The sequence below is a fragment of the Otolemur garnettii genome, unplaced genomic scaffold (genome assembly GCF_000181295.1).
Source record: "Otolemur garnettii isolate 467f Iridium unplaced genomic scaffold, OtoGar3 scaffold00016, whole genome shotgun sequence".
NCBI classification, from domain to species: Eukaryota; Metazoa; Chordata; class Mammalia; order Primates; family Galagidae; genus Otolemur; species Otolemur garnettii.
In genome coordinates this window covers 20,633,039-20,648,472 of record NW_003852411.1, presented here as the reverse complement: position 1 = coordinate 20,648,472, position 15,434 = coordinate 20,633,039, and the positions used below count along the sequence as shown (strand labels likewise).

The 15,434-nt window shown below is 35.3% G+C and overlaps 1 protein-coding gene across 1 annotated transcript in view; it reads left to right on the top strand.

Annotated features, from left to right (window-relative positions):
* Positions 1-15,434, top strand: part of DNM3 (dynamin 3) — a 549,381-nt gene that overhangs the window by 396,360 nt on the left and 137,587 nt on the right. Inside the window, exon 16 of the mRNA XM_023510815.1 lies at positions 6,936-7,045. Coding sequence (XP_023366583.1) covers positions 6,936-7,045 — 110 coding nt within the window. The remainder of the gene's footprint in view (positions 1-6,935; positions 7,046-15,434) is intronic.

Genomic DNA, 15,434 nt, shown 5'->3' with positions numbered 1-15,434 from the left:
GCCTCAGGAAGGTTGAAGTGCACTCTTCAATCTTCTCTCTTGTCTCTGCTCCAAACCATCAGCTACTTTGCTAAGGTTCTGTCCTTTCAGCCTCCTTCTGGACGGGAGCTTCTGTAAAAAGCTGGCTGCAGTTCGCCATCTTGGCCTCCATAACTTATTATTGACTATTGTTACTTTGTTGTGTTACCAAGTATTGTTCATTACATCTAACTTACATTTAACTATATTTTTGCATCCGTTAGCCATCCCCTTTTTAGCCCTTACTCCTGGCTACCCTGGAAACATCACTCTACTATCTCCATGAGGTCAATTGTTTTAATATTTAGCTCCACCATGTAAATGAGAATATGTGAGATTTTTCTTTCTGTGGTTGGCTTATTTTACTTATAATGTTGTCCAATTCCATCCATGTTGTTTCAGATGGCAGGATTTTATTCTTTTTATATATTATTCCTTTATGTACATGTACCACTATTTCTTCATCCATTCATCTGTTGATGGGCACTTAGGTTGATTCCATATCTTGGCTATTGTGAACAGTGCTGCATAGATACTTTTTGATACACTAATTTGCTTTCTTTTGGGTGTATACCTAGCAGTGGTGTGGTGCTACTGGGTCACATGGTAGTTCTACTTGTAGTTTTTTGAGGAACGTCCATGCTGTTCTCCATAGTGGTTGCACTAATTTATATTCCCACCAACAGTGTACAAGGATTCCCCTTTCTCTGCATCCTCACCAGCATCTGTTCATACCTGAGTTTTTGATAAAATTTGTTTAATCTGTTTTAGTCTGATAAAATATATTGTAGTTTTAATTGGCATTTCTCTGATGACTAGTGATGTTGAGCATTTTATGATATACCTGTTGATCATTTGTATGTCTTCTTTTGATAAGTGCCTATTCAGATCTTTTGCACATTTTTGATTGATTGTTTGATTTTTTTCCTATTGGGTTTTTGAGCTTTTTATATATCCTAGTTATTAATCCTTTTTAGATGGGTAGTTTGCATATACTTTCTCCCATTCTGTGTGTTTTCTCTTCACATTGTTAATTGTTTCTGCATTTTGCTGTGCAGAAGCTTTGTAACTTAATGTGATCCTATTTGTCCAATTTTGCTTTAGTTACCTATACTTTTGGGGTATTATTCAATAAATTACTGCTCATACCTAGAGCATTTCTCCAATTTTTTTTTTTTTTTTTTTTTAGTAATCCCATGGTTTCAGATCTTAAATTTAAGTCTTTAATCCTTTTTTATTCAATTTTTGTATTTGGTAAGAGATAATCATCTAATTTCACTCTTCTGCATGTGGATACCCAATTTTCCCAGCATCATTTGTTAAGAAGACTGTCCTTTCCCCCAGTGGATGTTCTCGGCATCTTTGTCAAAAATAAGTTTACTGTTTCTGGATTCTCTATTCTGTTCCATTGGTCTATGTGTCTATTTTTATGCCAGTACCATGATGTTTTGGTTATTATAGCTCTGTAGTATAATTTGAAGATAGGTGATGTGATTTATCAAGTTTTTGTTTTTTGCTCAGGATGGCTTTAGCTATTCTGAGTCTTCTGTGTTTCCACATAAATGTTAGGATTATTTTACAAGTGATACTATATAAATACAAAATATCATCCATGAATGCTAAAACGTATCATACACGAATACTACAAAAACCTCTAGGCAAATAACAGAAAACCCAGAGAAAATAGATAAATTCCTGGAAACACACAACTTCCCAAACTTGAATCAGGAAGAGATAGAATCCCTGAACAGACCAATAACAAGCAGTGAGACTGATGTAGTAATTAAAAAACTCACAACAACAACAAAAGGCCTAGACCATACAGATTCACAGTTAAATTCTATTAGATACATAAAGAACTCATACCTATCTTACTGAAATTTTTCCATCACATAGAGAAGGAGGATATTCTCCCTAACTCATTCTAAACTTTGGGTCACACATGGGCACAAAGAGATAAACAAGGGCATTGGAAACCAAGAAGAGAGAAAATGGAAAGGGTGGTGTGGGATTAAAACTTACCTGTGGGGTACAGTGAACACTTTTCTGGTGATGGACATACCGAAAGCCTGGACTTACTCATTATACAGAGTATCCATTTAATAAAACATTTGTACCCCTTTAATATTTTTAAATAAAAAATAAATAGATCCTATGATTATATAGGTACTTGAATTTAGTGTTCGTACAGCAGGATAATTGCTGGAGGAATCTATTCGGCCAGCTTTTTCTGCCCCCCTTCCCAATATGTAAAGTTTTATACATAGCAATGAGAAAGGACCCATTGTCATATCCTTGAAGTAACAACTTTAGCCTTTGTTGCCTTATTAGTAAGAAGAGATATGCACAAAGAAAACGATCAAATGTATCATCAAAGGGCACTCAACCCAAGTTTTGAATCCCCCTGTATGTAAATTGCCAAGTATATAAAGCCTTCCCAGTCCCATCCATATGAAGAAGCTATTCCTTCACACGCCAGATACTCTGCTCATATCCACTGTTGCTTCTTCCAGGGCTCAAGTTATATGAAATCAAGAAGGGGGAGTGCCCTTTAAGCTGGAGACCATCGCTGGGTACTTGCTGTACTCCTCTGGTTCTCACTAATTCTTATTAAATTTCAACTTCGGTGAACACAAACTGTGGCTACTCCACCTTCTTTCACCTTCACGTCTCTGTTTTTTACTACTCATGGGTCAGTTTAGTTACTTCTACCTCAAGGAGACCACAGTCTTTCAAATGTAGATGTACCCACTTTTGGCCTGTTCTGTTTCTCCTTTTTCTTCTAACTCTTGCCAAGTTACCTCAGGGAAGGAAGGCCAGCACTCTCATGTTTCCTGTCTCTTCAAACAAAGAATCTCTGTCAACCCAGAGAACCCAAGGTTCTCATCCCAGTAATGCTGCTGATCCTCCTGTAAGGGAGAAAGGAAAGGTACTACATTTAAATGTGAAGAAAGCGGTGGTGTTTAATCAGCGACATCAGCCCCTGAAGCTTCTGAAAATGCACAGAAGCTCATTTCTGAATTTTCATTAAAAAAAATATATTTCTTTAGAATATTCTAAGAGCTTCCTTCAAAATGCCTGTTTGAGGTAAAATGTGTAAATATCAAATTTTGATGGGAAAAAACAAAAAATAAAAAGTAATGAAATACCAAATTTTATTTCTTGCTGATTGCAAAAAGCATTTTCTTTTCTGTTTTTCTTTGCAAATGCAACTGACTTAAGCAACAGAATTGACAGAACATTCTGAGTTTCTTACAAATTTTCAACTGTAATGCGGGTGTAAATATAAATATTAAACGAGGATGTCTCATGGAAGGTACAGTTCCGAATGAACAGAATACATAACACCTATTGTAGTTTGATTGAAAGGAGAGAGATGGGAGGTAATAGGGAGACAGACAATTATCATCTTGGGAAAACTCTTTTGCAAAGGATATAGAACTTGAGCTGGAATTTAAATAATAAACATTGTCCTGACAGAGGAGGGGTTGAAAGGGTATCTTAAATTGGGGGGAAAAAGACTATGAGCAAAGGTCTGTTGATTGAAACAGAGACTTCTTAATCAGGATAAAGAATCTCTGTCAACCTGAAGGTTCTCATCCCAATAGTGCTGCTGATCCTCCTGTAAAGGAGAAAGGAAAGGTACTAAGTGTCACTAAAGGTATTTAGTGTCCTCAGAAACCTAGGATAAATGACATTTAGTACTCTGAAAATTAAGACTCCTCGACAAACAAGGATTGGGCCAATTTGTAGGTGTTTTTAAATGTCATATTAAGGAGTTCAGTGGATTTTTTTCATAGATAATGGAGAGCTACTGAAAACGTAAAGGACTGTAATGAATCTCACAAAGTCGTCTTTAAAAATTGCCCTTCCTGGTGACATTAGAGAAACTGGAAGGCAAAGAGAGTAGGACACTGTTTATGACCACATGCTTGTGAGGTGCCAGGGTCCTGGAATGACCTGCTGGGAAGGTCAAACGAGGGGAACAATGACAAATATTTCCAATGCAACGTGGCCAAGTCTGATGTGATAAAAGAGGTGAGGAAAGACACTGAGTCAGATGACAGTGAGGTGTCAGCCTGGGTACCTGGAGAATGAAGACAAAATCTGATAGCCGGGACAGGGAGGTCAGAAGGGAAAATCATTTGGGCGGATGGAGAGACAAAAGAGATAAGTACATGGGTTTGGGACTGAAATTTAATATGAGCCACGTAAGCCACTTTTAAACAGTAGAAATATGTAAGTGAAATTATGTTTAAAAATGCTTCAAATGGTGCATTTACCCCAGTATATTCAAAGTATTATCATTTTGACATATCAAAAAAGTATTATTAAGACACTTTATATATGTTTTTCCATACTCCTTGAAATCTGGTGTATCTTTTACATTTACAGCACACCCCAATTTAAATTCTAGGTGCCCAGTTGCTGCTGTGGTTGGTGGCTACCGTAATGGATAGCACTTTAGTAGACAGTTTAATAGAAGCTGACAAAGATCATTTAGCACATTTCTTAATTCAGCTGGTGCTAAGACTCACTGCATTTTAGAAATTGTCTTTCTGCTGTACATCCTTTCTCCCTTTTTATTCCTTTTGTTTTATTTAGCGATTTCAGATTTCAGATGTTCTTTTAGCAGAACATTGTTCTTTCCCCAAAGCATGGAGATTTTATATTCATGATATACTGGTTCATTGCTTGGAGTTGCTACTGACTTATTTAATTCTTTGTTTGACTTGCAACTTTAATTAAACCAATAAGTCTGAATATTTTTTTCTTCTTCTTTTGTCAGCCTTAAAATTGTATTATAAAATAATTTAGTGTCCTCAGAAACCTAGGATAAATGACATTTAGTACTCTGAAAATTAAGACTCCATTTTTCGTGTTCCCCAGTCTGTTTATATGTGTACTCCTTCCGTGTTTAGTATCTGATGTAAACTTGCTGGATTTTGTGTGTGCGTGTGTGTGTGTGTGTTCACTATACACTGCTAAAGAATGCAGTACAAAAGGGAGCCTACTTCTATAGAAAACAAGCCAAGGACATTGTGTTCCATCTTTACAATGAAATGCAGATTTCCCATTAAAAGGCAAATCCGTCATTTCAAAAGATTGAATAGGATGGTGCATTAAAAAAATCCAGCTGCTTAAATTTAGGGCATTGAAAGAAGTCCAATAAAAAAAAAATGTTCCCTGGGTTTCAAGCATTTTCATTTGATTATGTATTGGATAGATTTTCATCCAATCTAGAATTCTGCCTCTTAGAACTCTGTCCTAAAATAGTTTGACAAGTGTTTTTAGCACGTCGGTCTCAACCATGAACTTCATTTACTTAAATTATGGATTTGCTATTTAGAATTATCCTTGGGTTTGCTAATATATTATTAACTTCTTATAAGAAATATTGGGATATTCTTACAGTGCTTTGCTTTTTCATGTTTATTTTTAGGCCTCTCCCTCTTCCATTTAGATTCTCTTATGTTTTTTGTCTTTGAAGACGTTGTCTACCAGAGCGGCCATTTTGTTCTTCAGCACCTTTAGTCCTCTGCTGCCTGCTGCCTTATTTTTGTGGCCAGACTGCCACCTTTTTGCTGTTCATCTGCTCTGCCCAACTTTCTTTTTCCAATAGAGTAAGGAATAAGAAGTGGCAAAACCAGTGATATTCTAGTCTTCCTATTAAAAAGAATATTCTATTCCTTTTGCTATTCTAATGTGCTCAGCCCAACTTTTTTCCCAACCAATTTAGAAGTAAGAAGTGGCAAAGCCAGAGATGTTCCCTGCAGTGACACCCACAAACCAGCTGGGGAGCTCAGAGGAGCTCTGATGCTTCTGAGCCTAGCCACCAATTCTCGAGGAAGTGAGCTATATACTGTAGGAACAAAAATGTCTATGTCAACACGTTTGTATGGGACGTGTGTTTTTCATGGGCATTAGTCATTATTAAAAGTTACAGCTGGCTCCCTGCTCTCTTCCTCTGAGGTCTAGTCCTGCTTTCTCGGGAATAGCACAAGAGGTGCAGCCTGGGACCTTACAGAGGACTGCTGTGAGCAAGGGCTATGCTACCTACCATGCCCCTGGTAATAGGTATTTACTAGATTTCTTAAGCTGAGTATTTGGCTCTCTCCTATTATACTGGTTGTTAGGCATTTATACATACAATAATATTGCCCCTGGGCCAGCCCCTAAAAGTAAATGTTTCCATAATTCTTGGCATCCAATGTATTTTACTGACGTTACTTTGGTCCCATTTGCAGACTTTACCTCCCCAATACCCATATTCTTCCTAAAGAGTTGTTAATTTTAACAAAGAATTTGTTCTAGTTAATAACAGTTCACTTCTAATAAGTTCTTTTTTTTCCCAAAGAGATCAACAATCTTGGGATATTTTATTGGGACCTATATTTTATTCTAGACCCAAATGAGGGAAGTATTTTCTGTGCTTTATGGCAGTTTATGGGGGGTATTTCATACGAGGGTCCTTGTGCTTCCACTCCCCTGCCAACACTGGCTATCAAAACTGCTTAGGCTGCAAATAAAACATGAAATGAAATCCATCTGGCATTTCTCATTGAATTAGGACCAGAACATTTTTGTTAAATATTAACAGATGGCTAAATTCTTAATATCAAACTAACATTTAAAAACATCTGAGGGGACCCACATGAGGGGGAAAGGGTAGAGGCCCGCATGTTTTCTCCATCTTGGAGCCTTTCCTGTAAACATCCCCCCATAATTTTTCTGACCCAAGAGTTAGGAATCACTGGAGTTTCCCATCTTAGATAACTTATTCTTTGGTAACTGGTATCAAAATAGTGTTTGATCGTAGCAGGATAGGATACTCAAGTGTTAGCTAACTCAAGTGCTGTGGTGCCCTGGCAAGCTTCAAGATCTTTTATTAAAGTTAATTCTCTCTCTCTCCCCAGGAAAAAGAAAAGAAGTACATGCTTCCCTTGGACAACTTGAAAGTTCGAGATGTGGAAAAGAGCTTTATGTCTAGCAAGCACATTTTTGCACTCTTTAATACAGAGCAAAGGTAAGAAAATGAAGCAAAGTCTGTCTTCAGAATTTTTTCCCCTGGAAGTTCTACATGATCCAGGGAGCATATGTAGAAATAGTTCCATTGGTCGCGCCTTGAAATTTGTCAGCTCTTCAGTTTTTCTTTCATTTATTTTATGTTTTGAACTTCTGCCAGGGATGTGGCTTTACAAAATTAAAACGTAGAGTAAAAAAGATCTTCAAGTATGAATTAGTTTATTTTTTGCTTTCCCAATAGGCCCCAAAGCCATTCTTCATCTATCCTGAAAGCTACATTTTATAAAGTCTTTCTTATCCTGATATATCATTTAGATACCTATAAGTTACTCCTTGATAATTTTTAATAGTATCAAACATGGATAAATATCTCTTAAGGTCTTCTTAAGATCTATATATTATAACTAACTTCAATGAATAGAATTATTCCATTAACATAATAAGATGAGAGTACTTTGCTGTTTCTCAAAGCACTGTTCACATTCATTGCCATTGGTTTTTGTAATAATTGCCCCTGAGTTTAAAAGGAAAGAATTACAAATTAGAAAGGGTAGGCTCAGAGACATTAACGGATTTTCTTAAGGTCATAAAACTAGTAGATGGGGGAGCTGGAACTTGTATGAGGACTTTGTCTAAGTCCACTTTTCTTTCCACTCATGTTCCTTCATGTGTGTTCTTTTTATTTTTTTGGGTGGGGGGCATGTGTGCTGATCATCATAGAGTGTCCTGATTGTTCATTGAAACTAAGCAGAGAAGTTAAATAATGTAACTTATTCAATGGCAATGTAAACAGAAGTTAAATAATGTAATTTATCCAATGGCAATGTAAACAGAAAACAGCTGGAGAAATGTAAAAGGACTATAACTAGACAAGGATAATGGAGATTCTTTTTTTCCAAATGGAAATATTACATGAAAAAGCTAATTAATTTGTGTGAGTCAGTTATTAAGAGAGTGAGTCATTAGGTGGCAGGGTCTAATTTTAACCCATTTTTCCAGGCTGCCTTTTATCTTTATTTAGCATTGAATGAAGTTACTTGATTAGGTTCAATGACTGGCCCAGGGTCAATCACACAGTAAATTAAAATAGCAAAAGAAGAAGTCTTCTTCCTACATTCCCAGTCGGTTGCTCAGAGTGACTCATGATACGAAAATACTTAGAAAAACCACAAGAGGAAGGCATTTAAACAGTCAAGGGGAAAGAAAAGTAAATACAACTTCCCTACCAAATACTAAAATGGGATTTATTTTTTAAGACTTAGTATTACTTGAGAGTGGCGTATGAAAACTCCCCGAAGATGATAAAGAATAAAATGCTTTCCTAGAGGGAGCAGTAGTGAGACTGCCGCACTAGAGCCAAGGTCAGTGCTAGTTTGCACGCCTTCATCAGAGCAGTGAGAACCCAGAGATCCTAGAGGGATCGCCAGAGGTGTGCTCCGCCTGGATGCTGAGTGGGACAGGTGACTACCAACCAGGAAGTCAGACGAACTTGAATCCTCTGTCAACCTGGCAAGTTCAGGTTATAAAAGAGCTGGGAACAAATTAAAAATAAGGCAAATGGTAGAGGATCTTTTTAGGTAAAATACAACTGTGGATTTTAAAAAGAGCAAAAGTCACCAAAGTTAAGAAAACTCAGGATTTTAAAAATCTAGGTAGGTTGGAATTCCGGAGTTCTAAAAGGTACTAAACTCTTCCACCACTTCTCAGAGACCTCTGTGAGTACATGGATGTCCCCAAAGGCACATTTGCCATTGCCTTTTCCTTTGAGATCTCGATTTCTTTAAATTATATTTGTTCTGGCTAAGACTTCCAGTACAATGTTAACTACAATCAGGCATTCTTGTCTCGTTTCTGATTTTAAGGAGAGCTATTTAAAATTTTTTTACAGTTAAGTCCTTTTGGATAACTACCTGCTATCGGGTAAAGAAGATGCCTTGTATTCCTAGATACTAAAGGTTGAGTTTTCATTTTTAAATCATAGGTGGGAGTTGAATTTTATCAACACCCCCATCTGGAAGATTATATGATTTTTCTTTTCTAATCTGTTCAGGGGGTGAAATATATTGATAAGACTTTCTAATGTTAAACCATCCTTGATCTCTTGGGATCATATCTAGTTAGGTGATGATGTGTTATATTATGTAAACAAATAAATAATATAAATTTCTTATGCATTCCTGGATAAAGTCTGCTAACATTGCAGCAAATGGTAAAATGAGCAAGATTGGCCCAGGAATGTTCTTTTTGATACTGTCTCTACTGGTTCTAATATCTATCTTCTGTTAGTCTCACAAACTGAAATGGGGATAAGTCCTCACTGTTCTTTGGAACACATTTTTAAAGATAAAGAATTAACTATTAACTGACTATGGGAAGTCACTTGTAAAATCATCTGGCCCTAGAACATTTACCATATTTTTGGTAAATATACTTTGACTAATGATTTAATGTATGTATTTTGTTTAGGTTTTGTATTTTTTCCTTGGGTCAGTTTAGGTAAATTATATTTTTTTATAGAAAATTGTCCATTCTGTTTGCTTTTAAATATATTAGCAGCCAATATTTCTTAAAATTTGATGTTTTCACATTTCTGCTGTATCTGAAATTTGGCCATTTCTTATTTCTACTATAAAGGCGTATCTTTTCTGTCATGATCCCTCTTGCCGGAGTTTTGTCTATTTTCAGAGAACCAGCTTTGTACCTTTCAGCTCTTGTGATCCTCTATTGTGTATACTTTTTCTATTTCAATAATTTCTATTCTCTTATATATTATTTCCTTTCTCGTATATTCTTTGTGTTTACTTTTTAGTATTTTTATGATAACTTCTTAGTTCAGATATGTAGCTCAATTTTTCCCCTTTCTTTTCTTAGATATGCATAGGAGTCTATAGATGTCCTTCTAGGTAGCCTTGAGCCTCTTACTACAAATTTTGAAATGCAGTACTTTTATTACTACTCAGCTCTGTTTCCTAGTCTTTGTTGTGGCTTTTTCTTTGAGTTATTTAGAACCGTGTCTCACATTTTATAGTGCATGGAATTTTATTGTTTTGTCATTGTTAATTTCTAATTTCATTGTATTATAGTCAGAGAATGTGGTTGGTCTAGTATATGATAAATTCTCATAAATATTTCAGGTATATTTGAGAAGAATGTACGTTGACTGATCTTGGAGTGCAGGTTCTGTGAGACTGGATTTGTTTATTAATTATATTATCCGATCTCTATACTTAATATCTCTTTTATCCTGGATAATTCAAACACTCAACAAGTATTTCTAGGGAGCTGTTATGTGTCAGGCCCTGTTTTGTGCTTAAAATACATCTATGAATAAAATAGACAAAAAAGTTTAAATATTTTAGATTATATAAAGGGGGATAGGAGGGAGACAAAAAGAGTCATGAAGAATCTTACTTCATCAGAAGGGCATTAAAATCTCACTTTGTGATTGTGAACTTGACTATTCTAGTATGTCTGTCAATTTTTGCTTTGAGGCCCTTCTATATTAATAGATTAATTCAAATTTAGAATTGTTTTCTCTTACTGGTAACTTAAAAAATAATAACTTAGGGACAACCCTCTTTATTCCCTTTAATACACTTTGCCTTAAAATTCAGTTTGTTACTATAGCTACACTAACATTTTTGGCTAATAATTTCTAAATTTTTTATTGATACATGATTTTTGTACATATTTACAGGGTACATATGATGTTTTGTTACATGCATACTGTGGATAATAATCAATTCAGGGTATTAAGAGTATCAACCACTTCTGTTGATTTTCAAGTCCTCAGTTAAAGCTATTTTGAAATGTACAATACATTGCTGTTAACTATATTCACTCTACTACTGAACATGAGAACTAAGTCCATCTATGTAACTATGTGCCTATTAACCAACCTCCCTTTATTGCCCATCGCACACCAACATCCTACCCAGCCTCTGGTAACTACCATTCTGCTCTCTGCCTTCGTGAGATCAAGTTTTGTAGCCCCAACATATGAGTGAGAACATGTGATATTTGTTTTTCTAGGCCTGGCTTATTTCATGTAAGATAATGAAAGACCTCCAGTTCTTTCGTTGCTGCAAATGATATGATTCCACTGTTTTTTATGGCTGAATAGTATTCCACTGGGTATACTATATGCAACATTTTTTTTTATCCCTTCCTCTGCTGAAGGATACTGATGTTGATTCCATATCTTGGGTATTGTGGATAGTCCTACAGTAAACCTGGAGGTGCATGTTTCACTTTGATACACTGATTTCCTTTCCTATGGATAAATATCCAGTAGTTGGATAAATGCCCAGTAGTGAGATTAGAGTACTGGATCCTATACTATTCTACTTTTAGTATTTTGAGAAATCCATATGCTGTTTTCTATAATAGGCTAATTTACATCCTACCAATGGTATATGATAAATTTCCTTATCCTCACTGGCATCTGGGATATTTTTGTCTTTTTAGTAACAGCCATTCTAACTAGAGTGACATGATATCTCACTGAGGTTTTGATTTGATTTCCATGATAATTAGTGACACTAAGCTTTTCAAAGTATTCTTCTTGACCATTTGTATGTCCTTTTTTGAGAAATGTCTATTTAAGGTCATTTTCCCACTTCTTAATGGGATTTTGTTTTCTTTGTTGTTGATTTGAGTTCCTTATATATTCTAGATATTATTCCTTTGTCAGATAAATATTTTGCAAATATTTTTCCCATTCTTCATTCTGTTGGTTGTTTCCTTTGCTGTGCAAAAGCCTTCAGTTTAATGTAGTCCCATTTGTCTATTTTTGGCTTTGTTGCTTATGCTTTTTGGGCCTTAGCCATAAAGTCCTTGTCTAAACCAATGTCCTAAGGTGTTTTAACTATGTTTTCTTTTAGTATATTTAAAGTTTTATTATTATTATTATTTTTAGAGACAGAATCTCACTTTTTTTTTAGAGACAGAACTGCCCACAATAGAGTGCTGTAGTGTCACAGCTCACAGCAACCTCCAGTTCTTGGGCTCAGGCCTCAGCCTCACAGGTAGCTGGGACTACAGGCACTCGCCACAATGCCCGGCTGTTTTTTGGTTGCAGTTTGGCTGGGGCCAGGTTTGAACCTACCACCCTCGGTATATGGGGCCAGCACCCTACTCAATGAACTATAGGTGCTGGTATATTTAAAGTTTTATATTTAAGTCTTTAATGTTTGAATTGATTTTTATATATGGTGGCAGATTGGGATTTAGTTTCCTCCTTTTTCTGCATATAAATATTCATTTCTTCCAGAACTATTAACCAAAGAGAATGTTTTTTCCCCAATGTAGATTCTTGGCACCTTTGTTAAATATCAGTTAGCTGTAAATATGTGGATTTATTTGTGGATTCTCTGTTCTGTTCCATTTGCCTGTGTATCTGTTTTTATGCCTATACCATACTGTTTTGGTTACTTGAGTCTTGTAATATATTTTGAATCCGGGTAGTATGATGCTTTCAGGTTTGTTCTTTTTGTTTAGAATTACTTTGGCTGTTTTGCCTGTTTTTTTTTTTTCCATAAAAATTTTAGGATATTTTTCCCTATAAAAAATGTCATTAGTATTCTGCTAAGGATTGCATTGAATCTGTAGTCTTCTTTGGGTAGTCATTTTAATAATATTATTTCTTCCAGTCCATGAGCATGGAATGTCTTTTCATTTGTTTATGTCCTTTTCAACTTCTTTAGTCATTTTATAGTTTTTCTTATAGAAGTTTTCCACTTCCTTGGTTAAATTTAATCCTAAGTATTTTGTTTTATAGCTATTATAAATGAGCTTGCTTTCTTGATTTATCTTTCAGCTAGTTCATTATTGGTGTATAAGAAATGCTACTAATTTTTGTGTGCGATTTTGTATCCTGTCCTTTTGTTGAACTTGTTTGTCATATATAAGAGTCTTTCTAAATATAAAATCCTGTCATCTGCAAAGAGGGACAATCTTACTTACTCTTTTCAAATTTTTATTAATTTCTCCTGCCTAATTGCTCTGCCTAGAACTATGTTGAATGGGAGTGTTAAAAGTGGGCATCCTTGTTCAGTGCCAGTTCTTAGAGGAAAGGCTTTTAAAGTTTCCCCATTCCGTATGATGTTAGCTGTGGGTTGTCATCTATGACCTTTATTATGTTAATGTATGCTCCTTCTTTGTGGTATATTATTTGTTGGATGTATCTTGTATTTGATTTGCTAGTGTTTTATTGAAGATTTTTATGTCTATATCCTTCAGGGATATGGGCCTATCATTGTCTGTTGTTTTTGTTGTATCCTTTCTAATTTTAGTATCAGGGTGATGCTGGCTGACTTCATAGAGTGAGTTAGGAAGAATTCCCTCCTCTTCTATTTTTTGGACTAGTTTGAGAAAGGTATTAGCTCTTCATAATTTTGGTAGAATTTGGCAGTGAAGCTATCAGGTACTGGGCTTTTCTTTGTTGAAAAACTCTTTTACTGATTCAATCTTGTTATTGGTCTTCTCAGGTTTTCTATTTCCTCCTAATTCAATCTTCATAGGTAGTATGTGTCCTGTCCAAGAATTTATTCATTTCCTGTAGGTTTTCCAGTCTGGTTTTGGTTAATATTTGCTCAATATAACTTTTACTTCTTTTTGTTATCAATTTTTCTTTAATTTTATTGAGAATTTTTTATTAAGAATTTTTTAAATTTTGTTCATTTTTCATTGAATATATGATCTTTTTCTTTTAATGAGTGAGTTTAGTCCATTTATATTTTTTATTATTACTGATCTATTCGAATTTAATTTTAATCTATCATATCCATTCTTTTTTTTCTGAATTAATTTCTTTTATTGATATATAGCATTTATACATATTTATGGGATATGTGTGATGTTTTGTTATCCTTTTTTTTTTTGAGACAGAGCCTCAAGCTATCCCCATGGATAGAGTGCTGTGGCTTCACAGCTCACAGCAACCTCCAACTCCTGGGCTCAAGTGAGTCTCTTGCCTCAGCCTCCCAAGTAGCTGGGACCACAGGCACCTGCCACAATGCCCTGCTATTTTTTGGTTGGTTATTTCATTGTTGTTTGGTGGGTCCGGGCTGGATTCAAACCCACCACCTTAGTTGTATGTGGCTGGCGCCTTAGCCACTTGAGCCTCAGGAGCTGAGCCATGTTTTGTTATCCTTATAGAGCATATAAGGATGAACTTAGACTGTTTAGAGCATCCATTACCTTAAGTATGTATCATTCTATGCATTGGGGACAATTTAACTCTTCTCTACTACCTATTTTGAAATATACAATACGTTGTTAACTATCATCACCCTGTATGGCACTTCTTCTATAAATCTTTCTCGATTTACCTCTAAGACTCTGAGTTGTTTTCCACTACCATTTTCCTAAGTCAAATCATCACTGTCCTCCTAAGGATCTAATTTTCAAGGGGAAGAATGAGGAACAGCAGGGCTATTGTGAGCTGCAAAAGTAATTTGCTTATTTAACTATTGCTAAGTGCAGGACAAAAAGCCAAATCAAAATGGTCTGTCTTTACTTTTGTATAGCAACCATAACAATTAGAACATGGGCTTGGCACTCCATTTTAAAAAGTAGGAGAAAATAAAACAGAGTAAAAAGACCCCATCTCTACTAAAAAAAATAGAATAATTGTCTGGACATCATGGGTACCTGCAGTTCCCAGTCACCCTTCTACCTTGGCCTCCCAAGTGGCTAAGACTGCAGGTGGGGACATCTTGCCTTTTCTATACTTGTTTCCCATCCCCTGCATTCTTTCCCTTTAGTTCTGGTTAATTTATTTTTTCCATGTTTTGAAGTTCTGTTTTTATCCCTTTAGACACTTTTAAAAATGTTTTGACATTCATATTTGACCTAAAGTTGGAAGTTAGTCTTTCTGCTATTTCCAAAATGACCTTGAAGCACTTTAACACTTTAACTCCAATAACCCTCTTCTTAGTTTCATGTTATTGTTACCAGTATTTGAATTCAACCTTATTTTTTAGTCAAAGTTATAATTTACATAGGGAATGATTTTTATATTTACTGACATGTTTAGTGACTTATTTTTTCACCTGTCTTCTCCCATCCTAGAGTTTATTGTTAGTTCATTTTCCTTCACACTAAAGTACACCCATTAACGTGGCTGCTACTTGATTTGGTTTGGTGTTTGTTTTCCTGAAAACATTTTTATTTTGTCTTCATTATTGAATAATGCTTTAACTGGATATTAAATTATGCATTGATAATTAACTTTATTTTATTATGTTAAAGTTGTTATTCCTCTATATCCTGGCTTCAACTCTTCTTCTGAAAAGTCATTTATAAGTCTAAGTGTTGTTCTTTTGTATAGGTAATCTGTAATTTCTCATCTGTTTACTTTAAAATCTTTTGTTTTTTGTATTCTGAAG